The 27,560-nt window shown below is 60.0% G+C and overlaps 8 protein-coding genes across 8 annotated transcripts; 4 read left to right on the plus strand and 4 right to left on the minus strand.

Annotated features, from left to right (window-relative positions):
• The first annotated feature begins 1,540 nt into the window (after nucleotides 1-1,540).
• KVR01_001033 (ribosomal 40S subunit protein S15) lies at nucleotides 1,541-3,076 on the plus strand. Its single transcript, XM_044783064.1, has 4 exons — nucleotides 1,541-1,693; nucleotides 1,812-1,888; nucleotides 2,057-2,353; nucleotides 2,413-3,076. Exons 1-4 carry the CDS (start codon nucleotides 1,676-1,678, stop codon nucleotides 2,480-2,482), a joined length of 462 nt encoding a protein of 153 aa, XP_044650982.1. The 5' UTR covers nucleotides 1,541-1,675; the 3' UTR covers nucleotides 2,483-3,076.
• On the minus strand, nucleotides 2,753-3,936 carry KVR01_000253 (uncharacterized protein). Its single transcript, XM_044789462.1, has 3 exons — nucleotides 3,710-3,936; nucleotides 3,394-3,626; nucleotides 2,753-3,292 (listed from the first exon to the last, which is right to left on the minus strand). Exons 1-3 carry the CDS (start codon nucleotides 3,866-3,868, stop codon nucleotides 3,151-3,153), a joined length of 534 nt encoding a protein of 177 aa, XP_044650202.1. The 5' UTR covers nucleotides 3,869-3,936; the 3' UTR covers nucleotides 2,753-3,150.
• Nucleotides 3,937-4,097: 161 nt separating this feature from the next.
• On the plus strand, nucleotides 4,098-5,701 carry KVR01_000319 (uncharacterized protein). The gene has a single exon (XM_044793883.1). The coding sequence runs from the start codon at nucleotides 4,384-4,386 to the stop codon at nucleotides 5,638-5,640; it is 1,257 nt and encodes a 418-aa protein (XP_044650268.1). The 5' UTR covers nucleotides 4,098-4,383; the 3' UTR covers nucleotides 5,641-5,701.
• Nucleotides 5,702-11,907: 6,206 nt separating this feature from the next.
• Nucleotides 11,908-16,184, plus strand: KVR01_000612 (uncharacterized protein). Its single transcript, XM_044792932.1, has 4 exons — nucleotides 11,908-12,630; nucleotides 12,814-13,447; nucleotides 13,528-14,541; nucleotides 14,602-16,184. The coding sequence occupies exons 2-4, from the start codon at nucleotides 13,321-13,323 to the stop codon at nucleotides 14,946-14,948; spliced, it is 1,488 nt and encodes a 495-aa protein (XP_044650561.1). The 5' UTR covers nucleotides 11,908-12,630; nucleotides 12,814-13,320; the 3' UTR covers nucleotides 14,949-16,184.
• Nucleotides 16,185-16,966: 782 nt separating this feature from the next.
• On the plus strand, nucleotides 16,967-17,875 carry KVR01_000744 (uncharacterized protein; the record flags this gene model as incomplete). Its single annotated transcript, XM_044786273.1, has 3 exons — nucleotides 16,967-16,993; nucleotides 17,132-17,274; nucleotides 17,362-17,875. The coding sequence occupies 3 exons, from the start codon at nucleotides 16,967-16,969 to the stop codon at nucleotides 17,873-17,875; spliced, it is 684 nt and encodes a 227-aa protein (XP_044650693.1).
• A 366-nt stretch (nucleotides 17,876-18,241) lies between these two features.
• On the minus strand, nucleotides 18,242-19,582 carry KVR01_000317 (uncharacterized protein; the record flags this gene model as incomplete). Its single annotated transcript, XM_044794216.1, has 1 exon — nucleotides 18,242-19,582. The coding sequence occupies one exon, from the start codon at nucleotides 19,580-19,582 to the stop codon at nucleotides 18,242-18,244; it is 1,341 nt and encodes a 446-aa protein (XP_044650266.1).
• Nucleotides 19,583-20,108: 526 nt separating this feature from the next.
• Nucleotides 20,109-21,176, minus strand: KVR01_000867 (uncharacterized protein; the record flags this gene model as incomplete). The annotated part of the gene is made up of 3 exons (XM_044782945.1): nucleotides 20,109-20,879; nucleotides 20,945-21,069; nucleotides 21,125-21,176. 3 exons carry the CDS (start codon nucleotides 21,174-21,176, stop codon nucleotides 20,109-20,111), a joined length of 948 nt encoding a protein of 315 aa, XP_044650816.1.
• Nucleotides 21,177-22,016: 840 nt separating this feature from the next.
• Nucleotides 22,017-24,470, minus strand: KVR01_000900 (uncharacterized protein; the record flags this gene model as incomplete). The annotated part of the gene is made up of 2 exons (XM_044794620.1): nucleotides 22,017-23,900; nucleotides 23,997-24,470. The coding sequence occupies 2 exons, from the start codon at nucleotides 24,468-24,470 to the stop codon at nucleotides 22,017-22,019; spliced, it is 2,358 nt and encodes a 785-aa protein (XP_044650849.1).
• Nucleotides 24,471-27,560: the final 3,090 nt, after the last annotated feature.

The following is a 27,560-nucleotide window of genomic DNA, read 5'->3' on the forward strand; positions in this document are numbered from 1 at the left end:
AGTTCACCACGCTCGGGCTGTGGTCACGTAGCATTTGCGTGCATGGGTTTTGTGGGCTCATGTAACAGAAGGCGCAGAGAATGTGAGTGCCATGATCCAATGTTCTCTCCGTCTACCCGGTCTGGGTCCAATCCAAAGACGATGACTGACGGGGCGAGACACCTGGGTACTCCACCAGCTTAACGACAGCCCTGGCACTCTTTGACAAGGCGGGGGGACATCTGGAGCCCCCCGGAATTCGGCCCCCAGGGCCGTCAGTGGGCCTCCCCATGCGAAATGATGCAGATTGGCCAGGCCGCGATGTGCTCAGGGGCCTGGTCAGCTCTTGTCTATCCGCCTCATCGATTTAGGACAGTGGATTCATTGCTCGTCGCTGTAAGCTATTACATTCCGGCTTGAGCAGCCAGCTGAATCGGCCTTGACGTATAGACACCTCGAGACAAGCAACGCCTTCCCCCATGGATGCATCAACGTCAGTACTGTTTGCTATATTACCGTTGACGTTGAACAAGCAGTAGTCTATGCCTCGTACACATGCCATTTTTAATCGAACCCAGATACACTTTTGTCTACAAAAAGCACTCGACTGGCAGAGCATTGAAATCCGCCGCATACAATGGCGCCCTCTCCCATATTGGTAGCAATAACGCAGGCCGCGTTTTTTTTTTCGGGAGCATTTAATATCGCTACTCAGGTGATCGAAATGTATCGACCTGAGGTGAGCCGCAACAGGGATTGATACTTCATGTGCCGCGGTTGCTGAGCAGGACCTCACTTTTGTAACAGTAAGCAGCACGGGGCGTTGAAGTCTTGCTCCTGTTGATGCCGTAAAATAGGAGACGATTCCTATCATCGTTGCTGGATATAAAATCTGGCCTATTGCATCGATCGTGAGCTTCAGCTCCGCGTCCGTGGAGAAGCACATTGTCTCCCTCGGCTTCAGCGGGTTCCTCCGGGGCATCTACATGAGCTTGGTGGCTGCGAAGACATGCGGAAAGAGAACTCGGCAAGGCTCGAGGTTTGACAGTTTGAAGAGCAAATAGCAATCAGTGCCCGTTCAGGTTGCGGATAATCAGGCCTGGTCCCAGGCTCTCGGCTGAACGGGTCCGATGGCATTCTTTTTTGCATCCAGGAGCCCATTTCTGCAGCCATATTCGTCCACTCAAATCATGCCACGCTACCGAAGGCGTCCCAAGCCCAGTGATGCGACTGTTTGAGTGCACGCCATACAAGCAAGAATACGACTGCACCATGAGCTGTGCCGGTTCGGGGTCTCATGCTGACCCTCGCATATCTAGCAATCCAGCGGCCAAGATGGCCAAAACAGCTGGTGAGCGCAGAACGCGATTGGAAAGACAAACCCCATTGCGGATAAGTAGGAATCTGGAGGTGCTAAGGGGTCAAGGAGGCTCGAGGTCCTGAAGTTATCGACCTGATCCTGTTGCCGGGATTGGCACGCATCACGTGGGCACACACGTGACCCGGCCAGCACAACCAAAAAATTCGAAGCGGAGCGAGCTAGTTTGGCCGGCTGGGTTTGGTTGGACTGCGCCAGGCGTCCCACTTCAACCCTTTCTTCACTCACTTTCGAAGACGACCATCGCGGAAATTTCGCTATTCGATACCAGCACCCGATCGGACAGCGAAATCCTGACAATCCAGACCAACCGCAATCATGGCTGACGCTGACTACGTACGTCTCCCCAACGACAGACAACCCAAACGCCCGACCGCTCTGGATGAGCCTGCACACAGGAAGCAGGATGCCAGAAATGATGACGGCGTGATGGCTGACCTTGCTCGCGATGCAGGACCCCGAGGCCGCCGCTGAGCTCAAGAAGAAGAGAACCTTCCGCAAGTTCTCTTACCGTGGAATTGACCTTGACCAGTACGTGGCCAGACCCCCTACCCCCAAATCGATCGATAAAAGACCAGATGCGGATCGGACCAGATGCGTCGCCGCCGCGATATCCGTCACCACGATCTAGAACATGAACCAGAAGCACCAATCAGAACGAAAAGGGATGGGCGGCTAATACAGCGGCTCGAAACACAGACTCCTCGATCTCTCCTCGGACCAGCTCCGCGATGTCGTCCACGCCCGCGCCCGCAGAAGGATCAACCGTGGTCTGAAGCGCAAGCCCATGGGCCTGATCAAGAAGCTCCGCAAGGCGAAGCAGGAGGCCAAGCCCAACGAGAAGCCCGAGGTCGTCAAGACTCACCTGCGTGACATGCTTGTCGTCCCCGAGATGATCGGCAGCGTCATCGGCATCTACTCTGGCAAGGAGTTCAACCAGGTCGAGATCAAGCCCGAGATGGTCGGCCACTACCTGGCTGAGTTCTCTATCTCCTAGTATGTTTTCACGCCTGGCAGCACCGGTCGCCTGTACTTCTTGCTGACAACTTCTCAAGCCGCCCGGTCAAGCACGGTCGTCCCGGTATCGGTGCGACGCACTCTTCTCGTTTCATCCCTCTGAAGTAAAATGGATGTGGTCTTTTGCGGGTGCTTTGCATTGTGTCGAAATGGTCTCGGCGAACGGTCATGGTTTTGCTTGGAACGGGAGGGGCACAACCACTATCTAGCATGATAAGTGATGGAATGAAGCACACAAGCATGTGCACTTGAAACCAACTTCGTGCCCACGATCCGTGAGTGGGGTGAAAGTCGCTACGCGGACCAGGGGACACGTCGCGGGGAGGAAGACCACCCGCGGCTTAGGTCGGTGGTGAGGCAGTCCACCAAGTCGAGGCGATTAAATGCACAAGTCCGAATCCACCGGGGTCCAGAGGCTACTGGACGTGCTGAAAATAGTCGTGCCATGTCATAAAATCCTGCCTTGTTGTCCGTCCGTTTTAGTAGTCAGGACGGCCGGTGCATGAGGTTTCCCATCAATGCTGAGGCGGGCCAGGCCCGGTGTCGATTGTGTTGGCGTGCGGTCGGCCCAATACACCCCTTCCGTCACGGCCATTTTCAGCGTTTGCGGCCCGGAATGACCTTCCTGTGAGTCCATAGTCGCAGGAAGTCCTGTCCTGTCCGAACAGACTGGCGGCATCACTGGGAATTGACTCTCTTTCCTGCTCTTAATCTCCACGTTGACTACCTAGGTAGTATGATACAATGCTCATAGTGCCTTCTTGATACGCCATTCCTTACCCCGTCTTTGCCAGGCCCAGCTTCTTTGCTTTCCTCGCTTCCTCGTCCAGGTGCTGCTTTTGGTAGTGTTCTATGACCTTGTCCAGGTTGGCGTAGTGTCCGGCGGGAACATTGTTGGGGCTGCCGGAGTCGATGAGCCTGTTTGGTGTGTCAGCCACTGTATAGTGGAGTTGAGACTCGATTTGAGCTGCCACATCGGCGCCAGAAAAGGCTTCAGGGAAGGGGGAAATCAGACATACTCTGGCGTCCTCAGCTCGTATCCCTGGTCCTTCTGCGATGTTGAGAAGAGATGCCTGTCTCGGGCCGCCTGTTCCTTGAGGTCGGAGCGGAGCGTGTTCCTATACTCCCAGGTCTTTTGGGACTCAGCTCTGTAGCTGTCGATCCATTTTGCGAGGCTTGACTTCTCGTCCCGGGAAATGGAGTACATGAACATGGAGAGGCCCGCGGCGCCAAGTGCGATGTACAGACCCAGCTGGGACAGGCGTGTTAGCTATTAGCCCACCATAATGACCTCTGGTGTCCCCAACAAGGACTGGGTTTCCCTGGGTAACATACTCCTGGCGACTCCTCTACATGAGGGGCGGGGTGGTGGTGGTCGTGGTGGTCGGAGTGGCCATGGTCGGATGCGTAAGATCGCATGGCTTGCCGTGGAGCGATGGCTGCCGGCCGAGCTGTGCGGGCGGCGCAGGCCGCTCTTTGTCTGACAGCCAGCATTGTGAGGTCTGGTCGATTTTGCGCTGTCAATTGGCTCGTCTTCTCTTGGGGCAAGATGGGTGCCCTCGAGGTGACGATGCAGGGGGAAACCCGAAGCTTCCCTCCCGCGACGCCCATCCGCTGAGTCAGCAGCCCCACAATCCTGGCTGTGGCTGGTCTGTGCTCCGCTCGTCCCTGCCCACTCGAGCTGGCCGCTTTGGTCAGCCGTGTGCCCACTGCCAAGTTGCCTTTTCGAGGGCGTGAATGGGAGGCGATGCGGCATGGGAATCTGTCCTTTCTAAAGCCTTCCATTCTTGTCTTTTGACTCATCTTGTTTTAATTGTAAACGTGGCTACTGAGAGGTGAATATTTTATTCTTTGGGCTCCCCCTTTCCAGTCCTCAACGGGCTCGTCGATTCATTTTCTCACCAACCTCCGTCCATCCATTTATCAGAGACACATCGCATATGGGAGCGACGTCTTGCTCATATCAACACTTTAATTCCCATTCCTGCGCACTATCTCGGTCATCCTAGATGATGAGCACCCATCAGGCGCCATCGGGCGTGTCGCCCGGGCCAGGTTTTGCCCTTTTATTGTTTCTTATTTTCGCTGTCTTGACATTCGGCGCATCGGCTGGCACGAGTTATGGGGGCAGCACAGCAAAAGATGAAGGGAAGAGCGACTTGATTTGTCACACAGACAATCCAGGCGAATGCTATCCTAGAGTGTTTGAGCCAACGAGTGAGTTCCAGGTGGTGCGTGCGGACCAGGAGATACCGCCAGGGCTTCATGTCAGACTAGACATCAACACCGGGAAGCGAGAAGCAAAAACCAACGACCCAAATGAGGCGAACCCGGCGCTCGAGGGTCTGCCAGTCGACTCGTCAGTGGTGGTCATAGACGATCAAGAAGACTCTGAGGCCGGGAACAGCCCACAGATACCAAAGGGCGCGCCCGAGTACGAACCAGTGGGGAAGATCAAGGAGCCTCAGGACGCGAAGCAGTCTTTCCGAGACTCCCTCACAGTCCTCAAAACCCTTGCTTTGGACGACCGACCCATAGGCGCAGCCCTGGACATCTTGGACGATATCTCTCACGACATCTACTACGGCCTGAAGATCGCTGAGGATACCGGTGCGGTCAAGGAGCTTCTCTGTATGATGAGCTCCCAGGGCGTCTTCACAAGGGGCGGGGAAGATGACGTGGTCAGGCAGGCAGGACTGGCGGCCTCGATCGTGGGCTCCGCGCTGCAGAACAACCACAAGGCGCTTCAAGAGGTCGAGAAGGCATGGGACGAGATCAGCGTGACAAAGTGTGCCGGCACAGATCAGGATCTCAGTAGGGCGCTCTTCAACATGCTTACCCCGGGTGTGCCAGCGGGCGAGGCTGTAGCTGGGGCCGAGGCCAGCGTCTTGAGCCTCACGAAGGCCAAGACGGCGGCGCTGAGGGGCTTGATAAAAAGCCCGGTCATCCGGGACGACTTCCTCGCGAACGGCGGCATGGCGCAGATCTTGGAGGTCCTGACCATTGAGAGGCCCGAGCTGGCGCCAGCGAAGCAGAAGCTCGCTAATCTCGTGCTGGACAACTTCCTGGATGAGAGCATGGGTGCCACAGTCGGCGTCTGGCCCCGGCGGGGCCAGGTTGATCATGAATGGGACTACAAGCTGAGGTCACTCGCGAAGCTTCACAAAGCGGACAAGGACCACTGGAGCGCAGAGCTGTGGAAGAGGCTGCAAGAGCAGAGGAAGGCCGAAAGGGCACAAGCTGGGCACTCGCGCAATGAATTGTAGAGCAGCGCTAGCTATAGTCCAGGTTTGGTTTTGATGAGCGAGATACCCAATGAAATACGCCAAAAAAAAAAAAAAAAAAGTGACAAGCACTTGAAGCCTGGGCCAGTGCTGGCTACGCCACTCTACGGCTTAATTGTGTGACAAAACATGTCTTCAAGAGGGGAGATCGCGAGCTGCCTCGTTAGGCCCTGCACCCCGCTGGCGGCAGCATCTCCAAAGGCGTCGGGTGCTGTCTACACCGCGGACGTGTCGAAGCTGCTGTTCTCTGGGACGCCCGACTTGCGTCTCACCTAGATCAGACAGCTGGCCAGTAACGGCTCATAGACGGTCCTGTGAAGACCGCCGAGAGACGTTGAAGATCACGGGACGGCCTCCCGCGCGGCTACCGACAATTACATACCTACATCATGAGATACTCTCTTCCGTACACACGCGGTTCTGGCGGGATCATACAACCACAGTCTGGAGACCTGTGTAGCTCAGTAGCAAGCCTCCCCTCGTACAGGCCAGTCTCCAGCCAGCTGTCGCCGACAGAACGGGTCGTATCCGCATGAGCATGTACACTTGTGAATCGTATACCGTCCTCGGCCGCGGGGGAAACTCACCTGACCGCTACCGAATCACCCGCAAAGTTCCAGCCGTGCTATCCCAAGTGAGCTCCAGGGGCAGCCTCGGGGCGACTGGGGTCAAGGTGTCACGTTCCCGGGGAAATGACCAGAGCAGATCAGACATGCAGCAGATCCGAGCAGGAAAGCAGGTATACGAGCCAAAGATTGAGCTGTTCTGCCGTGTTGCACGAAAAGGGGACCTCTCTGCGGGCCGAATGGGAGGACTTCCCTGAGACAGGCGGCACGGCCGAAACAATCGACGCGGCCGTCTCTCGAGCCGCGAATTGAGCTGATTCGGAAGGTGGAATGGGGAATGGCTCGTGTTCTCCCGAGGAACGAAGACCTATGTGTTGGCCTGTGGCTCACGACGTTGTGCGGTTCCCATTCCGCGGATGGGGCGTGAAATTCAACCGTGGTCGTTGCTTGTCTACATGGGAAGAGTGGCATTTGCTTCTCCCTCCGACCGAAGCACGTCAACCGGCGATCCCCAGTACTGAGACTGGCGGCGCCATGCCGCGACCATTGAAGGTGTGTGGTCCGGTGTCAATAGCTTTGGCGTTGCCGTGCTCGACAGCCGGGACGACTGTTGTACGGACTCGGCCACGCAGCACTTTGCACCTTTGTGTTACGGGCCCGTCGGCTCGAGCGTCGCTTGTATGGTCACATCAGTATGAACAAGTCTTTGGTGACCGGGATTCCACTGGAGTAACGATGTGTTCGATGTCACCCAGTAGCTCCCACTAGCCCGCCGCTGCAGCCCTGGACCCTTCAGAAACGGGGACGTGACGCGGAGATGCCGAGCGTCTGCTCCCTTGGCTCACCAGATCACGCCGGCAAGGGCAGACATGGCCCAGCAACTGATGAGGATGAGAAGCCATGTGGCTGCGCCAGCTGCGCCAGCTTCGCCAGTCTGAATGGAAACCTGCGGCTTGATCGAGTCTGTTCCAGCAAGTTGGCGACGGGTTGCGAGCGCCCCGATCGATCCCAAGGCTCGGGAGGGACCGCCATAACCGATTATTCTTGCCGTCGCAATCACCGAACGAGCGATATCAGGGGTACGTGAGTTTGGACCGTTCCCTGACGGACCGAATACACACGGGGGACGACAAGAACTATGTACACGCTGCGAGGAGGATCGGTTCAGTCTGGTCATTCCCACGTGGGCGAAATGGGCGCGGGTAGCTGATTGGGTTCTCCGCAGAACGGATTTGAGAACCGTACTCACGACCTGGCGAGCTTCGGGGTCTGACCCTTCATGATGCTCCAGCCGATCTTGGGATGGGGCCAGAGGGGGTTTGGTATACGAACCTGCATGAAAAAGAGGACCGTTGCTGGAGTGCATTGCAGGCGGTCGCGACACCAGATCGATGTAACCATCCCAAGGAGCTGCCCTGCCGGTAGGTGGCATACTCCGTGGCCTGCCCACCTTGTTAGGCCCAGAAACAGCATCGGGTGAGACACAGGTTGTCAAAGGCCGTATCGGAGAGCTGCCTTTGAACGGGTAATAAGGGCTCTTTCGATCCTGCGTGATGATCGACTTGACAATCTTTGTGGGACCGTTGGACGGAGCAGGGAAACGCCTCCATAGGCGACTTGGTGGTGACGGCTGAGCCTGGCGGTGGTCTTATTATCACCACACAGCAAATCGATGATGGTTCCGTCGACGGGCCCTACAGTTCGTCTTATCCTCGCTTATGGAAGCCTGTGCCCTGTGTGTGCGCGTGTGTGTGCGTGTGTGTTTCTGTGTGTCTGTCCCACTGCTTGTGCATTTGCATACGCTTGTACGGCAAGGCGTAGTCGTCGTGGGAGACGACGGGATAATTTCGGCCGCACCCCTGCCCCTTCCCGGCCCCTTGCAAGACTGTAGAGGCCGAAGGGACGGAGGCTTCCTGGCTTCCTGGCTTCCTCACGCCAGATCGTGCTGAGACCACTGACTGCTGCTGTGCATCCTCTGCAGGGGCAAGCTGCATGGTAACCGGCCACAAGACAGGTAAGGGAAGGCATATCGGCCGTCATGTCACGAATATGGTTCTGCGCAGCAACCCACCCGCAAAGGCGCCAGAGGCTCGAGTGGCCTACCCGTCACACCAACGCCCGATCAGCAAGACAGAGGGCATCCCGGGAATCCCAGGCACAAGGCAGGCCGGGCCAGCAGGCATGGCAGCCCGCAGGCTTAGGGCGCGCACTGGGCAGCAGACAGCACGCTGGGAGACCGGGCTGGGCTGGCTGGCTGGCCAGAACGAAGAACCGGCAGCGCGCCCTCCTACAGCGGCAAAGGCGCACGGAAGGCGATGCTCGGCCGCAAAAGGAGGGTGGGATCCCGGAAGCGGAAATGATCGCCAAGATGTCTCCTCTGGCTCGCTGGCTCGTCGGCCAAATCTCTCGGGCAGGCGGCAGGGCACGAGGCAGGCTGGCAGGGTGCAGGGCCGGGCGAGCAGGCGAGTTACGGCAGCACATGAATCTGGAATCTGGATGCCTGGGCTGCTGGGCAGCTGGGGAGGTCTGGAGGTGCGCAGGTGCGAAGGTCTTGCTGACGGCGGAGGGATCTGGCATGCAGGAGGACGTGCCCATAGTGCAGCAGAGCATGGGGCGAGGTCCGGTCAGCTACGACGGTAGGTAGCACTCGAGCCTGATGATGGTTTAGGGCCAAAAAGGAAGGGATTTGGCGAGCGCAGATGATTGCCCTTGCTTATTATGCAGGCCATGGCAGCACAGCATGGGGAGCGTGCATCCCTGGAGGCGGTCGCATGCCTGGCGTGGCTCGCCGCTGCTGGCGTGCGAGCACTTGGCGCTGGCTGTCGATGGGCCTAGCGAGGGCGCCATCCCACGTTAGCATTGGACAGATCTCGGGAATAGCTTGACAATAATGTCTGTGGGCGGTGCGTGCTGACGGGGGGCGGGAAATGCGGGAGGTGGCACACTGCGGAAGGAATATGCCTAAAGCCCGGTAATACAGTAACAGTAGATGACATGGAAGCCCGGGGGGGCTGGGGGGGCCAGGATGGGGGGGGGGGGTTTAGGACAGCAGGAGGGTCAAGCCACGCACCACGCACCACGAACCACGCAACACCCAGGCTGCGGAGTAGTGTGCAAAATTAACTATTACCACCTCCGTACTGTGTAGGTGGAAATGTGGTTGGTGGTGTAGTGCTCTGTAGATCAGTCTGCCGCCCACGAGGCCGTCAGGCTCAGTCAGACGGGCGACACGGGGAGCAGTGCATGTATCAGCCAGTCTCGCGTGGTGGTAGCTCTCCCCATCCCTCACCCGGCCGGAACCCAACGGTGAAGATGACAACGACGGTGGGCTGGACCATAGTGTAGAGGAAGGGGGGGGATAAGAGATGGCGGTGATGTTGTTCTCAGGCGATGCCAGGCCACGCCAAACACGCCTGCCCAAGAAGCATCGGAAAAAGAAAAGGTCAGAGACAGCGAGGAGAGACAAGCATCTCGGGTGGGCCAAGGACAAGGCAGGCCACCGGCACCCTGTATGTACCGCTGGGCCAGTAGGCTGGTAGGCCGCAGTCCGCCGGGGCGGCAAGTAAAATGAAACACGTGGTAGGGGCAAACTCGCTGCTGTGCAGGAGCCCGTCGATACTCGGTACTTTTAAGGCCACCTAGTGCGCGATCCCCTGCAGCCCTCGGGCTTTGAAAGGCGGCTTGTTGGGGCTAGCACGCATTGCCCAGGTGCCCAGGTGCCCAGGTGCCCAGGTGCCCAGGTGCCTAGGTACCTACCCAGGTTCGTAGGCAGGTAGGTATTCAGGTGGGACGACAAAGAACATGTCCGCCCACCCGGGTACCTCTCTACAGCATCTACGCAGTCGCTACAGGCCCGAGACAGCAGCCGCCGCCCGCGGCATGCAGTGATTTTGCTCTTTCATTCTCCCTCCTTCTCCCTCCTAATTTCCTCCCGCCCGCCATATTGATACTGTGACAAACTCCGAGGCCCTGCCTGGGCAAATACTCGGACCAGAGATCGCCTTTGGCCAGGCCCCACGCGTCGGGGCAAAAGAAAAACCTTGAAGGAACGGTGCATCGTGGCTCCTGGGAGCAGCCTGGGTGCACCTTCCAGGACGGGACGCAAGCAGCAAATCATCACATGGGGGAGGTGGCAGGTGGCAGGTGGCAGGCGCTCTTTGTCTGAAATGGGGGGGAGGGGGGAGGGGGGAAGGGGGGGAATGCCCCACTCGAGTGCGGACGGGAGCAACATCAGCATGCGAGAAGGCCTCGTGGCATTTCTGCTCGTAAAACTCTATGCACGGTCCAGCATTAACAGCTGCGAGCAGTAAGCACCACGGCCCGCGGCCGCGGAGCAGGTGCAGGGCAGGTACTGGCTGTTAGCCGGTTGCGTCAGCCGCTTGCATGACTCTTGATCTCAAAATACATACTACGTAGGGTACCTTGGAGCCCAGACCTGCACATTGCCGCCAACCTTTCCAACTCCTCATGGGCCAGGGGGGTGGGCGTGTGGGCGTGTGGGCGTGCGGGCGTGCGGTTTGATGGCGAGTCCCGCACGATGGATCGGTCGGAGGTATGGGGGTACCCAGCACCGCACCACACGCCTCAGAGGCGGCGCAGCACCCGGGCAACCACCAGAGCAGCAGCAGCAGCAGATATCTGCTGTTGAGATCCTGTGTGAGTGTTGTACATAGTACTGCAGCTCCTGGGCTGGTGGGCTGGTGGGCTGGTGGACTCGTGGGCTGGGACGAGGGTGAGGACGTGCTGCACCGGTGTACAGAGATCTCCATTTCCCTACGAGAGAGAGCGTACGGCAGCTGCAGGCCTGCAAGCCTTCCCCGGTCCCTGCCCAGCACACCCCCTCCCAACACTTAACTTACACAGTACATGCCACAAACCACATGCCACACACACCACTCCCAGACCCCATTGAGCCAGAACCACATTCGGCTTCGAATGCCACGCTTCCTAGCATCCTGGCCTCCTGGCATCCTGGCATCCTGCCCTTCCTTGTCCCCCATGCCCGCCGCCTGCAAGCACGCACGCACGCTTTCTCGGCCGCCCACGCCCACCCCCTGCCCACCCACCTACCCACGAGCCCTGCCCCTGCCCACGCTTCCTGCTGCCGCTGCTCGTGCCCTTGCCCTGGCCCCCCCTGCTCAACGACCCCTGTCGAAACCCCCTGTCCCTGTTCCCAGCCCGTGGCCCTTCCCTCATTGTGCCTTCCCTTCTGGGTCTCGCGCCCCGTTCGCTCTTGTCCACTCGATCCATGTCTGCTCTCGCGCAACTGCTGTCTCTCCCCCAGTTTTTCCCACCGACGGCAAGTACCTAGACTACCTAGGTACCTACCCATCTGCGGCCAGGTATCTGACCCTCATCCCGCCCGTGCCTCTCTGCCGTCTGCTATCTGCTGTCGCCATCATCAGGCCCGCCCCACGAGCACGAGAGGGCATACCTACGGGCCCAGGCAGGCAGGCAGGCAGGCAGGCAGGCAGGCAGGCAGGCAGGCAGGCAGGCAGGCAGGCGGGCAGGCGGGCAGGTGGTTAGGTACCTAGGCAGCTGGCTGGTGGCACTGTGTAGTAGCATGCCGTGGGCGAGGGACAGGTGCAGTGTGCCTCGTTGCCCCGTGCGCGTGCGGTCGTGCGAGTGTGGAGTGCCCAGTGTCAAGTGTCAGTGTCAGTACTTGCGGGAAGGCACATAACACTGGCCACACCAACTTGTACGGAGTATGCTACATACCTCTGTATGTATGTTGCTCTTTTCTTGTCCTCCCGTCCTTGGTCAATTTTGGCGGCCAAGTCCAAGTCAGGTCCAAGTCAGGTCCAAGTCAAGCCAAAGTCAGGTCGAATCAGGACGAGCCATCCCGCGTGGCCCCAATCTCCCCATTGGTCTCCTCCCCCTCCGGCCCCAATATCCTTTCCTGCACACCATCAAGGCCTTGCGAACCTAACTCCCCCGGCTTCTTCTTTCCCTTCGAACCAGAGGCCCGAGTCTTGGTTGAATCCTCACTGCCTGGAGATACCCTTGAGCAGAACCCAATCCCCAAGGTGCTTACTGTGCTTACCTTGGACATTGAATCCTCCTCCGCCTCTCCTTGCCGTCACTCACCCGTCGCCCTCTCAGCTTCATCTCTCGCCTCCCCTTCCGCCTCCCCCTCCCTCCCCCTTCTCCTCCCAACCTCTCCGCCCGAATCTGACCCTGTGTCCTCGTGCGCGTCCTCGTGGTTCTGAGCCTTGTGCCCTGCCCTGCCCTGCCCTGCCCTGCCCTGCCCTGCCCTGCCCTATCCGTCCAGTATAATCCACTCCCCGGTACGGATCACGGAGCTGGTAACCACCTTCGGATGTTAGTGTTCGGCACAAGCTGCTGAGGCTCTCGGTCATAATAAGCCTGTTGCTGCTAGTCCAGGTTCCGTGCGAGACCCATCAACGTTCGTCGCCCAACTAAAAAAACCCACATCCACATCCACAACCACCCGCACCCACCACCAGCACACCCTTACACCCTTCCGCGCCCGTGCGAAATCGATTTGACCCATCCTCGCTGGTCCTGACCCGGTCCCCGTTCCCCGTCGTCTTGGCCCTGAATCTGAATCGAATCTGAGAGACCGCAGAACAGACACAGCCTAGCCAGTCCCGCCAAACCCACGCCAGCCTTCGATCGCCGTTGCCCTCCAGCCCATCTCGTCTCTTTGTTCACCAACCTCGTCGTTCTTTCTAAAGTCGTTCATTTCCTCCCCACCTGTTGGACACACATATACACACATCCCACACTATAGCTACATGGGACTGCACCCCGCCTCGTCCGTGGCATAGCACGCCGGCCCTGGTCACCCTCACCACCAACGCGATTCCACTGCCAAACCACCCGCGACGAGAGAACAGAACCAGACTGAAATCATCAACCCATCCCGCTTCCAGTCTCTTCCCACAGGACGTCATCCCTTCCGCCCCGCAACGGGCCACGCCTTCCTGTCGCCATACACCTTTTTTCCCCTTTCTTACCTGGACTCTTCTCTCCCTCCCTGCTCTCTTGGCCCATCGTCCTCTTCGAGGCACAGGAGTACCGACGGTACCTCGCCGGGATCTGAAGCATTCGACCCCAAGGAAACAGATGCGCCATGGCCACCACCGAGCAGTCCCGTCCCGCTTCGCAGAAGCTCCCCGCAGGGTTGGCTGGTGTTCTAAACCCCTCCGACGACAATAGGGATTCGGCTTACTACTCGAGCACCGACGCCTCTAGCAAACGTGAGTCGAGCACACGCGTCGACAGCAGTACCTTTGCCCAATTGATCAGAGAGCTGACCTAGTCCCCTTGTTACCCGCAGACACTTCGGCCGCATCGTACCATGCTGTCAATGTCTTCAGCCCTACGAATGGCGGCTTCCACCAGTCACAAAACGACAAGACGCCCTCGCCCACCACCACCAACCTGCTCCCGCAGCCTCTGATATCTCCCGTCACCAGCAACATGAGCGTTGCGTCAATCGTGTCTCCGACCAGCCCCGCGGGCCCCGACGCGCGGTACGTGGACCGCCACCTATCCATCGACTCTGCCCCAAACAGCGCCACATTGGCCGTCGACGCGGGCGAGCCCATGTCCAGGCGCGAGAGTGTCGACAGCCGCATGAACCAAGATTTCGGGGGGATGAGGCTAGGCGCATCACCCTACGCGAGCAACAACCACTCCACGACGTCGATCCAAAACACCCTGCAACAACAGCGGAATCCCAGGACAGGAGGCTTGGAGAGCTTGTCGGTCCATCGCATCTCGAATGGCTACCAGCCCAGCACCGAGCGCAACCCAATTGATGGCACCATCAAGGTCGTCCGTACCGCGCCGACGATCACGGGCCCCACCACCGGCACCATAGCTCGCGCTGCCGAGCCCACCAAAGGACAGGCATGGGCCTTCCCGGAAGAGGAGCTGCATCGCATGCCCTCGGGGGCTCAGTCGCTCATCGACTCGAGGCGGAGTAGCGTGGCGGAGTCATTCGCCAGCAGCCAATGGACTGCCGAGTCGAGACTGCCACCAGGCCAACGGAGGTTGGACGAGGGCCTCACGCCTCCCGATTATCAGCGTATGTCGAGCAATTCGGGCGAGTTCCCCGCCGTCCACCATCACTCCCTACAACACAAGCAGCTCGGGGACCTACAGGCCGAGGACGCTGCCGCGCAGGCCGGTGCACAGCCGTACAGCAGGACACCGGAGCTACGGGTAAGCCACAAGCTCGCCGAGAGGAAGCGCAGGACGGAAATGAAGGAACTCTTTGAGCAATTGAGGGATCTGATGCCGCAGGAGCGGGGCTCCAAGGCGTCCAAGTGGGAAATTTTGTCCAAAGGTTAGTCGAGAGGGTCCAACACGGCAATCCTGGGCGGCATCATGACTGACCGTAATGCAGCAATCACCGAACACCAACGACAGTCTGACACCATCAAGTACCTGCAGCAGCAGAACCACACGATTGTGAGTGACGTGGACATGATGAGGCGAGAGCTTGCCGCGGCGAGGATGGAGAACTCGCAGCTGAGGGGGGAACTGAGCGCTGTGTCGTCCAGCCAGGGCGCTGGTTCCCACAACTCGGCACCTCCTACCGCCTCGTTTGCTCAGAAAGATGCACAGCGCCCGGAGCTCCCCCCCCTACGATCCCTCAGCGGTGAGGTACCAACGGCTCCCGAGTCCATGGCGGGCGTCCAGTATGAGCAGCCTAGATTCGGCGGCTACCGAGCACCTGATGCCAGATATTAGAGGGGCATTGTGTGGGCCCAGTACCCTCAGCGCCGACAGCCTACCTGGGATCCGCCGCGAATAATGCTCAAGAGCTCGGGTAGCTTATCCGAGACACATGGTGCGCGACCGGATGGATCTGCTGAACCGCGACAGCCAGTATCGGACTGCGATGATGCGACCGCCAGCATTTTTGACAAGCACAAGCACAAGCACGGGCGCCTTTGTTTCAGCTGGATCGTCCATCTCAACTTTCATTATGGGGATGATTTGATGGCGTACGAAATGACGATACCTTTTCTGGGCATTTCCTCTGATACCTAGTGGATTAGCCCCTTCACAAACGTTGACGTGAACCGGAGTCTCGGACGGTGGCAGGCCAACGAGCCTGCGCCTTTAGCTCTATGCGCCCGTTTGATAACGGCAGCGGTGGCTCCTCTTGTGTTCATTTCCCTCGACAGCTTGTTCTTCCCGGCCATAGCCTGTCACAGGCACGGTCGGACCAGGACCAGGACCAGGACCAGGGATCGCTTCACTTTTCCTCTTTTCCCTGCACCAGGCACGTTGCAGGTTCCTTTTGTCTATTCAGAGAGAAAAGAAGAGACGTGGCGGATTTTGCGGCCAAACGGGCTGTGCCCATTCTAAGGCTTTGGTTTTCTCTTTTATGTTTCTGGCGGTGGGGGGGGGGGGGGGGAGAAAGAGTCAAGAGAGGCTCGGGCATGCCGGGTTGCCAGTTTTACTTTGTGTGCTCTCGGTTCTATGTTGATTGATGGATTGCATATACCCATTGTAACTTCACTAAGGCGTCTGTTCACGGTTGTGGTGGTGCGGGAGTGATTGTCTCGATACGGACGGGCCTTTTCAGCCCTGGGAGACAGGGGGAACTGCTCAACGTACAGACACCTCTCCTAGGGACTACTACTACTACTACTACTACCTGGGGGACAAGCCAGACATTCTGGGATCGCAACGGTGCTTGCGAGAATATTAGGCAGTGGACTGGGGGATCAAAAACTGGGGTGTGGCGGTGGGGGAAAGAGGGCCAGATGTGTTTTTTTTTATCTGTGTCCAAGGTCTAATGATCATTCTCCGGGAAAAGAGGGGTGTCGGGAGATACGGAGAACATGGAGGAGTCACGTTTATTAGATTAACTGTGAGGATGTACAAGCACGTCTTGTCAGCGCTCGGCAATGCTTGTCGGATCCCAGCGGAGGGACAGCACAGGGCTCCATAATCTAAATCAAATATATCTATCTACCTAGGTATGTACACAAGTGTGCGAGCGTGCGAGTGTGCATGTGACTCCACAGCCCGCCCACCACGCAGGGCCGCCTGCCTCTCTTCCTTTTGCCCTTTTTTTGTTTCTTGTTGTTTTCTTCTCCCCCCCCCCCTTGTCATATCAGATCTGGATCTGGATCTAGATCTCGGTCAGGATGCCCTAGTGTTGGCGCGCAACCGTGCTCAGTCACTTCTCAGACGGCGTCCCCAAACGGCTGGGCGTCTTCACATGCCAGGAGTCTGATGTGAGCAGGCCCCGGACCAGGGTGGGCGCCTGGAATCCGGGGACGGCGGCTCGAGTCGCTGGGGCTTCGGGGCGGCGAGCACCTGCGTCATGTTGGATAGCCGCGGGTGGTGGGGAAGGAACCCTGGGCCCCGGTCGGCCGCAGCGACTCTTGTTCCTCAGCCGGCAACACCACACCACCTTGCCGCTTCTCGACATTGTTCAGTGCTTGCCGACGACCTTTCTTAGACGCACCTACCTTGAGCCTCTTGCCTACTTCATTTCCCGAGTCTTGCGCTGAGGTAGACGGGTGTCTCTGCTGTGCTTGACTCGTCTCTTGCCCATTGCGCGCAACGTCATTCTGCATTTGGGGTGCCACACTGCCGGGGCATTCGCCAGCACCCATACCGGTGTGCCGAGGTAGCGGACTGTAGGAAGCCAGCCGGCCCTCCTCCCTCCCCCCTGCCCCCTCCCCCCTCCCCCCTTTGGCTCCCTCACCACCACGGCCGCCACGTATTCAAGCACGGATTGCTCAATCATGTCGTCCTCGCTACAGAGCATACAGGTGAGCGCGTGACCCCAGGTGGTGCAGCGTCGAGGAGGCCCGAGGGTTACGGTCATGAATCACGGTCACGAATCTGGGTCATGGGAAAGAAGCACAGCACACACACACAGCCTGAACTGCGCTGACACCACAGCATAGACCGCGATCGAGCGCGTCATCCTCGACCCCAAGTACCATGACGTCCTCGCCGTGCTCAAGGGCGCCCGCAACGGTGCCGTGTACGGCACCAAAGTGCGCTTCCCGCACGCACTGGTCATGATATGCCTGTTCCGGTCTGGCACGTAAGTTCCCAGTCACGGCCGACAAGACCGTCCTGGCCCAGCGGCCAAGCAGACCCCCGAAGAGACAGCTGACACACGCCCCAAAAGTGTCCGCGAGAAGGCCTGGCTCATATTCCGGGCCACACGCACGCACGCGCGCAACCTGGCCAAGTTCGCAACCATCTACAAGCTGACGTGCTTGGTCCTCAAGCATCTGGGCCCCACGCCCGGCAAAGAGGGCGCCCACGACAGCCTGGTGGCGGGGCTGGTGGGTGGGTACATGGTCTTCGGGCGGCGGTCTCCACGCTCCGGCCGCATCTCGAGCGTCAACCAGCAGATCGTAATCTACGTGTTCGCGCGCGTCGTGCTGGCGCTGGCAAAACTGTCGGTGCGGGAGGGCTCGCCGTTCGCCCTGCCCGTCGTGTCGCGGGGCAAGGCCGCCGACGCCGTCAGCTACTACGCCTGGCCTGTCTTCGCCAGCGCCAGCTGGGGCCTGGTCATGTGGTTGTTCCGCTGGCACCCCGAAGCACTGCAGCCCAGCCTGCGGTCTAGTATGACCTACATCTACGCGCAGAGCGACCACTGGGACGGGCTGAGGAACTTTGTCTGGCATAACAAGTAGCCGGGCGCGCAGGCAGGTCGGGCCATGGTGCCGAAGGGGCGGCATGACCGGAGACGCGATGTTCTTGTACAGCGTTTAGGCGTTTTGGGAGTGCTCATCTCTGGCTTTGGATGTTAGGCACCGGAGGGTGGAGTGGGGGGAGGGCGGGGGTTCAGGAGAATAGGCGCAGGGGAGGGACACACACACACACACACACACACACTGAGCACACCGTCCCCGAATGTTGGGACTGCACATCGCAAAACCTGTATAGACAGAGATAGACAGCAACATAGCATGCAATCCGGTACGTGATGGGGGGTTCTTTTGTTCAATTGTTTGGCTCTTCTGTTGTTTATCTCTCATTGTTCTATATAGTGCTCGATCTTATAGATGCCGCCAGCCGTTCATCCACATGATCTGCTTCTCATTGATCAAGCAGGAAACCCCAGGCTCGCGCCGGGGCTCACCGTCGGGAGCGTCTGCCACCCACTGACGCAGTCTCTTGGCGATGGTGGCACCCTCGACATGGTGTGACAGGTGCGCTCTCCACCTCAGCCAGCGATTGGCCCAGGCGCCTGTGACGGCCGCCCACATGCCCGGGAAGCGCTCGCCGGGGCGGGCGCGGACGGCGTCGTAGGCGGCGGCGCTGTAGGCGACGCGCACGTTTGGGTTGAGCCACACGCCGCGCGCGGCCTCGCCGCTAAGCGGGTTGTCGGCGTGGACGAGGCAGCACTCGCTGCCCTCGAGGTGCAGATCGGCGAGGGCGTCGGGGATGGCGCGGAAGCGCAGGGGCGGGTCTGCACGGAAGGGGGCGGCGTCGAAGATGACCATGCCGTTCCAGCACGAGGCGACGCGCACGGGTTCGGAGCGAAGGGCCGCGTCCCGCGCGGGGCCCCCCTGGAACCAGGGCCAGTAGTTGCTGGCGGTCTTGCGGCCGTCGCCGTCCCGCAGGGCAAAGGTGTCGTAGTAGGCAGGCGGGTGCTTGTAGTCCATGCTGCAGGCGGCGGCGTAGGTGCCGTCCCGGGTGCGCAGCAAGGTCACAAAGTCCTCGACGTCGAAGATGACGTCGTTGAGCCACAGGACCTTGTCAAAGGCGACGCCGTGCCGCTGCTGGAGCTGGAGCATGGGCTCCATGGCGCGGTTGCGCTCACGGGCCAGGTAGGTGATGCGGCGCTTGTCGTAGACCTTGTCCTCCTGGTTCCAGATCCAGCCCTCCTGGCGCGGGGCATCGGGGGCCGGGCGGGCCCACATGTCGTCGAGCTGCTGCCAGACGGTCTGGCCGAGGGTGATGGTGTTGGGGACGCGGCGGGCGTCGAGCTGGGCCTTGAGGGCGGACAGCTTCTCCTTTGTGTCGTCCTGGGAGCCGGACTCGAGGGCGGAGAAGTAGACATTGGCGGGCCCCAGGTAGTCGACGAGGGCGAGCACGGCGGCGCCCCACTCGGGCAGGATGGCGCCCGTGTTGCGATGGACCGAGACTATGAAGAAGGACTCGTTGCTGGACGGGCCGGGGCCGGTGCCGGGGCCGGTGCCGGTGCCGGTGCCGGTGCCGGTGCCGGTGCGGCGAGGGGCATGGCGGTCGAGGGCGTGGGGGGCGGACCGGGAGGTGACTGGCCGGTGGCGCAGCAGCAGGATGAGGTCGACGGCGAACGTGAGCAGCAGCAGGGCGAGGATGGAGCGCCTCCTCTGTCGCAGGCGCCGGAGGAGGAGACGGGAGGAGACGATCATGGCAGGTGGGAGGAGGGCGTGGTGGTCATGACGGTCTGCAAGCAGGGTCTTGGCCACGACAGCTTCCAGGGGCCTCGAGAGGGCTGCTTCATATTTGAACGAGGTGGCCCTCTTGTTGTGGTTCCGAAGGACCGAAGGAAGGGGGGGGGAGGCGAAGGCGAGGCGGAGGGGGAAGGGAAGGGGGAGCCGAAGAGAAAAGCGGTGGTCAAGCTCGCACGGGGCGCACAAGCTGCCAGGCACACAGCACTCAAAAGTAGGTACGGGGATATGGATGAGCTCACCGTCGTAGGAAGCAATGCGGCCAAGGCTCGTCGGTGACAAACCAGAGGGGCCGAGGGGCTTGGAACCGCATTGGCAGCTGCTGCCTGATGAATGGGACAACACACTACCTCAGGTACCTAGGTACCTAGCCCAGAACGGTCAGGGTCGGGGTCAGGGTCAGGGTCAGGGTCAGGGTCAGGGTCAGGATGATGATACTGTTAGATACGGAGGGAGTACTAGACACTGGATCAAGAGCCGCTGTCCCTCACTCGAGCCCCGCCTCAATCGCGGCCAGCTCCTTGAGCGTCTCGTCGATGACCTTCTTGTCGCCGGCCGACGGCTCCAGGTACGGGCTGCGCGGCTTGAACTTGTGGGCCGCGTCCCCGAGGCCGGCGGGCCTGGCCGAGTGCATCGACGCGGCATACTTGACGGCCGCGATGCCCGCCTTGCACGGCTGCTCCGCCAGCGCCGCCTTGCGGTGCAGCGCCATGGCCTCGTCCGTCCTGCCCTCGTGCCACAGCTGGTAGATGCGCGAGATGCTGCGGGGGAACACGTTGGCGAACCCGGCAATGCACCCCGCCGACCCGCTCGAGAGCCCCCCCAGCAGGAAGTCCGACTGGCCCCCAAACGTGGCGAACTCGTCCGCCGGGAGCACCGCCGCCAGCCGCACGATCTTGGCCACCGACCCGCACGTCAGCTTGACCCCGACAATGTTCCCGTGCCGCTGCGCCAGCCTCGTGATGGTCCCAGAGTCCAGGTCGATGCCGTTGCACACCGCCGGGAAGTTGTAGATGACAATCGGCAGCTTGCTGCTGCCCGCCACCTCGTCGAAGAAGCGCTCCACCACCGCCGCCGTCGTCTGCTTCCCAAAGTACCCCGGCGGCAGGCATAGCACGTAGTCGGCCCCCGCCGCCGCCGCGTCGTCGATGAACTCGAGCACCTGCCGCGTCGAGTGGCCGCCCACCCCCGCCATGATCGGGTAGTCCGGCCCCACCGCCCGCCGCGCCGTGGCAAGCAGTTCTTTGCGTTCCTCCCTCTTGAGCGGGGGCCACGCCCTGGTCAGCCGGGGGCCACCCACCCTCGCTCGCTGCGGGTACTCACCGTCAGGAGGAATGTCTCTGCGTTCGTCCCCAGGATCACCAGCCCGCTCAGTCCCGACCTTGCGAGGTACGAATAGTACTTTGCCTGGTCATCGAGCTCCAACCTGTCCGTCTCAGGGTTGAACACTAGCAGCCACACAGTCAGCATCATCTGCGCTTCATGAGCATCGGGTTGACTGACACGTCACGGCCGGGCACCAGACGCCACTCGGGGGGATCTTTGACGGCGCCATGCTGAATGTATGCGTTCCGACAGCTCGAGTACTTGAACGCCGTAGTGCTGCTGCTATGTTTCCAAAGGTCAAGGGCGGACAGAAAGGAGAATAGAGAAGGAGAAGAGGAAGGAAGGAAGGAAGGAAGGAAGGAAAGAACCGGATGCACCCGGGGCATCAGTCAAGAGCATCTTGGTCAAGGCCAATGAGGGGAGAAGGCCATTTGACTGATCAGGCGGGTCAATCCTTGCCGAACGGGACAGCGCCCGACCAGAACCCCCCCAGCCGATTACGGAGTCGGCACGGCTACCGACGGGCACCCGGGTGTTGGGCACCGGAGACCGGAAAACGGGCACTCGCTCGTCCCCTCTGCAGGACCACAGTATCCGATCCTTTTGTTGGCCAGAGAGCGCCGTCCCTTGCGACCCCGGCCCTGTGTCACGAAACCCACCCTCCTCGTCGTGTCCTCCACCAACCAAGTCAGCGAGACCAGCAAAACTATCATGCGCCATGCTCACGTCCTCTTTCAAACAGTGCATGCAACATGGGACTGCGGGACCAGAGACCTTCGCATGATTGCTGCGCATACCCACCCCCCCCCAAAAAAATATATGGGTGTGTCCGTGCTGGATTATATTACTCCTATATGCTACGCTACGCCTCCCGCCCATGACAACTCCCGTGATATCTTGTAAACCCCATATGACCGCAAGCCTAGAGCCCCTATGCAATGTAAATGTCCCACCAGAAAACGCCATAAGATCGGTGTCATCGCTGCCCCAACTCATCATCGCTTTGTCCTTTTTTTTTGGACTAGGGACTACCGCCCCTCAGCTTCAGCCCAAGCCCCACCCCAGCCTCTCATCGCTGATATGCCGGCAGCGGCTCCAACGAGGCCGTGGTGGCCTGGTGTGCGAAGTACGTTCCGTACTCGTCTTCCTCTGTGAGGATCGGTGCCGAAGGCCCATCGGCCATCGGCGGCGCACTGGGCGCGGAACTGCTCCCGACCCCGGCGTCGTCCTCCCTGGGGAAATCTGGTGGGGCGCTGGCTTCTGCCAGTAACCTCTGCCGCTCGAGCTCCTGCTTGTCGTCCGTCGAGCTGCCGTTCGGCACGGTCGAACCCACCGCCAGTTCGTCAAGCGTCGGCGCTGACGGGGCTGTCTCGGAGGGCGCAGCCAGCAGCGGAGCAGAAGGCCCGCTGGGAGCAGATGGGCCAGCTTCGTCGGACCCGCCATATGCTGCTGGTGCTGCAGGTCCTGCTGTGGGCTCTGGCGCTTCGGGTTGGCTGGGCAATAGCCTCTGCTCTGCCCGCCTGACCCTTTCCTTTTCTGAGAGGCCGCTCTCATCTGCGACGTCTGGCGGCGGTGGTATGTAGTGTGGGGCTGGTTCGGCCGGCTCCTGGGAAGCCCCGTTCCAGTACGGGTATTGAGCTGCGGGCTCGCCGGGATACGGAACGTATTCCTGCGCGTATGCTTCCTCCGCGCCATAGCCTTCCTCTTCCCATCCCGCAGGCCACGACCCGTTCTCGTGGTACACCGCGCCGTCCTGCCCTGCGTTCGGAGGTGATGAGACCGCCTTGCCGCGCCGGCTGGTATCTGTAGTCCCCACAACGAGCTCGAATGAATCATATATGACCCCTTTCTCCCGCTTCAGGGGGTCCGTGTTGACCAAGCTGCCGTCAAACGACGCCAGACTGGCCACTCCCTCCCGGCCTGATGTCATCACACCGGTTGCAGGGCCGACTCTTGGGTTTTGCTGTATTTGTATCGCGTTTGCAAGCTTGCCGCCCAGGTCCACGATGACCTCCAACCGGTATTTGAAGCTGATCATCTCCCCAGGGACTCCTCTTATTGAGGGGAACGAGTTCTCCGGTACCCTGACCGAGGTCATCACGCTGGCAGTCAACGTAGCAGGGTCGATGATCAGGGGGCTGAATGCCTGCGAGAGGTCTTTTCGGAACACACTGCACGTGCCAGCCGACGACAACGACAACCCGCCCAGGCCGGTCTTTGACTTGGGATAATACTCCTCCTTCTCCAGTCTCCTCTGTTCCTCCTTGGATATGTTCTTAAACAGGGCAACCGGTGGCGCCGAGTCCACGCGGCCTTGCCTGTACAAGGTGACAATGACCCCGTACAGGCTCTTTATTCGTTTCGTATGCTGCACATCTACCTTGACGGATATCGTGTCGCCAGGTAAGCAACCGCTCTTCATAAGCTCGATCTTTGTTGTGATCGTCCTGTCCTTGGAGGAGATCGATTTCCTGGGCGCACCCGCCTGGACAGTCCCCAGGCTCCCTGACTGATTTGGGTCGGCGCGTTCTCTCGAGCTCAGGCCGGTGCTTCCGCTCAAAGCACTGTCCCCGCTCACCTCGCTCCTCAGGTCACTATTGACAGGACTCCTCGGGTTCTGGTGAGCATCCTGGTTTGCATCGTCCGCGATGAGGGATCCTTCCGTCGATGTTTCCACCGCTCTTGTCGAGTCGAAATCGGACGAGGACTCGCCTGCACCGTCCGCTGCGATTGTTGTTCCCCTCTCAGAGACGGTCGAGCCCGTTGGTTTCTTCTTTTTTGACCTCTTGGATATGGGCTGCAGGTAGATGGTTCGGGGGCGTGGCGCCGGAAGAGTACCAACATCAACCTGCTCCACCAGCTCGATCTTGCGGTCGCAGGTAGTTGTCGCGTTTATGGAAGTCGGCCTAGTCAGCGTCGCCACAATTGTGTAGCCGATGCTCCCTCGTTCGAACTGTTAAGAGTTAGTGGATCACGAACCTAGGCCGAGGGCGGCGACGCGCCACCGGGCAAAAAACGGCTGTCATCGGCGGGAACCAAAGGCGCTTACATCGATGCTGCTGGGCAGGTCCTTCTCGGGGAACAGGAGGTCGAAATTAAACTCGTATCTGCCCGACTCCAGCCTCCCATCGGCGCATAGGACCTGCTCATCCTGAAACAACGAGGCGTAGCCGTTGCCGAGAAATCTGAACTGAGAGATGCCGTCCGACTCGGACTCGGAGGGGTTGATGGGCTCGTTGGCGGCGTTTGGGTTCTTGTAGACTCGTACGTAGCCACGCAAGGCGACGGTCAGGTGGGTAACTCGGATGGGCTTTACGAGGGCCAGGACCACGGCGCCCCTCACATTGTCGCCAGCGCCGTACTTGCGATGGGGCTCGGCAGGGCGGATGTGGAAGTCGACGACGTTGCGGGTGCTCCTGGAGCGGATGGGCAGGGCGAACCTGCTGAAGAAAGAGCGGCCCGAGGGCTGATGTTGGTCTTCCAGCGTGGTCGAGGCGTTGCTGGTCCCGGATAGGGCTACCATCTGTGCGGGACTGAGGTTCACGGGGGGCTCGCGACGGGGTGGCCTCGTCGTCCCCGTGCCGTGCCTTGCGGAAGGTGTCGGTGGGTTCCAGATTGACTGGGGTGGGTGGGTGTCGGGCTCTGGCGGGTTTGTTGTATTGCAGGTGTCGTGTGTGGGTTGGGCTCCGTGGCTCCGTAGGGGCGGTGGATCGCCCGGGACAGTGAGCGAGGTCGGGTGGTGAGGCAGTTGAACAGCAGGACGGACGGAGAGCTAGGAAACGTCCAGTCCTTCCAAAGTGCTGGTTGTCCTCTCCACAGTCTTGGCCTGGAGCTGAGCCACCGGAGGCGACGAGGACAACCGTGGCCAGTGACGACGAGAGTGAGGAGAAACGGGGGGGGGGCGGGGGTTGAAGACAGAATGCCGCCACACACGCGTGCGAGTGTACACACACACACACACAATCTCTCTCTCTCTCTCTCTCTATCTGACCGTGTCTGTCTCTGTGTCTGTCTCTCTCTCTCTGTCTCTCTCTCTCTGTCTCTCAGTCTCGGTCGCACATAGGCGCACAGGCGCACAGGCACACAGGCACACAGGCGCGCGCAGCTGATGCAGAGCAGTTGGCGTTGTGCAGCTTGTTAGGAGGCTCGCGTGGGCTGCCGAGTGCCGGGAAGAATGATGTATGGAAGAAAGGAATGGGTTCGTTGAGCGGCATGCCAAGGCAAGACAAGACTTGCCAAGAGGGAAAGAAGTACACTGTCAGGACGGAAAGGCGCTTGTAGGACCTGGACGGGTGGACGGGTCGAGGCGACAGGTTGGTTTTGGGAAATGGGGCGGGCGTGCTGGTGGGTGGATTTGGTATTGTTTGGGGTTGTGCAGGGGGACGCTGACAGAGAGTGTCGGGGTGAAACCTGACACAGCGAGTATTGAACGGGGGACGGGGGATGGGGGAAGGGGTTGAAGGGACTCGAGGAGAGCTGAAGGGACCGGAGGGGAGAGGAGGGAGGGGCGGGAGAGGAGTTGAGGAGGATGGTGAGTGGTGAGTAGTGAGCAGTGGTGGTGACCAGAGGGAGAAGCACTTGGGATCAAACAAAATGCGCGGCAGGGCATGACGGACAGGACGGACAGGACGGGCAGGACGGGTCGACCTTGAGAACAACAACAACCGCCGCCTCCACCTACCGACCGACCGACCGACCGACCGTTCCGCAACGACAGTCCAATGTCTTTTATTTCAAGCGTGTACAGTATGTTACATGATCTATCCGATTGCATCTCTGACTGACTGACTGACTGACTGATTGACTGACTGACTGACCGACCGGCTTGATCGTGTCTTCCAGTCTGCCTGGTCTTGCCTGTCCCTTGTGCTTCTGCTTTCTCCACACACACACACACCCACACACCCCCACATGCACCTCCTCCTCTTGCTGCTCCTTCATCGAACTGCTGCTGCTGCTGCTGCTGCTGCTGCTGGGGAGGGACCGGATCTGCATCGTCTCTTCCGCGTCACGTCGTTGTGCCGTACTGCTTGCTTGCCTGCCTCGCAGGTGTATGCGTACGGGGGAACAGTTTGGGACCAGCAGGTACGGATACCTAGGTAAGTTAGTACCTCGTACCTTTTCTCTCATCAGGAACCTGGCACAATGGCGGGGCATCAGTTTGCTTGAGCGGCCCCCCTGCCAGCTCCCGACGAATCCTTCTCCTCCACCTTCCTGCAGCAAGTTTGCCAGCCAGCCAGCCAGCCAGCCAGTCAGCCAGTCAGCCGTAAGCATCTGCGCACCCTTGCCCTGCACCACTTGTTCCAGACCAGCCAGCCAGCGTGCCAGCCAGCGTGCCTCGGTCGTCGCAACCACGGACTGCAGCGAGCTTGAGCCAAACCTTGTACGGAGTACTATACAGATAGCAGCTGCTAGGTACCTAGGTAGGCAGGCTAGCCTGCTCCAGCGCACCCCGTTGGCTGCGAAGAGTGTGCAGCGCTCCCTGACAGCCTGAGCAGCCTGAGCAGCCTGGCAGCCTGACCAGGCCGCCCTCCCGAATGAACCATCGTCCCATCTTGGCCTCGCCGCTCCTGCCACACAGCACACACATGTATGCCCGTCGGGACCCGCCGTTCTGCAGCGACCACTCGCTGGCAGGACTACTATGTACAGTAGTACCCTGCTTCGAAACATGTGTGCCACTACCGACCAGCCCGACCAGCCCGACCAGGTGCAACGGGGCTCGGTATGGCCACTGCCGGGTTGTCGAGTCAAGGGGCCCCGTGTTGAGATCCCCCATGCCCGTCTAGCACAAGTAGCACAACACTCTCGGCCATCCAGTCTTGTCGTACTGTGTACGCGTCACCAAAATCTTGATGAGTTGCTTGTTTGGCCTTTGATGACAATGTCTCCCGCCCGCCTCTGGGCTGTGGTTGTGGTCAAAAGTCTAAGAATCCTCGGCCTGCCGGGCTGCCGGGCTGCCCACTGCCACTGTCGCCCTCTCCATCGAAGCGAGGGCCCACCACTGGAAACCTTAATTCACCCTCCCCCCCCCCCAGGCCCGTTCCACCCGGCCATCAACCCAGCCGCCCTGCCGCCCTACCGCCCAGCCAGGCTGCCAGTTACTGCCAGGCAGATGCTGTGTCCATACGCCCGGTTTAATTTACGGGGTCCACACGCCTCTGCGGTTGGGCGCCTCAGGAAACATGCGCTCAGACTCGAAACGTCAAAGTCTGGGGTCCGGGAGCGTGGTTCCTGTCTTGCGCGACTGGGCGGCTGGGCTTGGCTTTCTCTAGCCTCTTTTTCTCGTCGGCATCCTTCTCCTCACTCCTCATGCAGTGCGCCCAGATCTACACTACAACACCACCCAACGGCACGGCATGCACGCAACATGGGCGGGCGCGGCCAAGAATCTTGCACCACCGATGGGTCCCCCACCCCTTCAAGCTTCCTGGTCTCGCCCGAAAAGCTTCATTTTCGTAGGGCTGGCACCTCTTGGCCTTGGTCAAACAGCAGCACTATTTATAAACCCCTTCAATCCCCCCTCCCTCCCAGGGGGGGTCTCCCACTCCAGAGGGGGGGAGGAAGAAAAAAAGAGAGAGAGAGAAAAGGGCTTGGTCTTCTGCTGTCTCAG

Source organism: Diaporthe batatas (assembly GCF_019321695.1).
Source record: "Diaporthe batatas strain CRI 302-4 chromosome Unknown Contig00001, whole genome shotgun sequence".
Classification (NCBI taxonomy): domain Eukaryota; kingdom Fungi; phylum Ascomycota; class Sordariomycetes; order Diaporthales; family Diaporthaceae; genus Diaporthe; species Diaporthe batatas.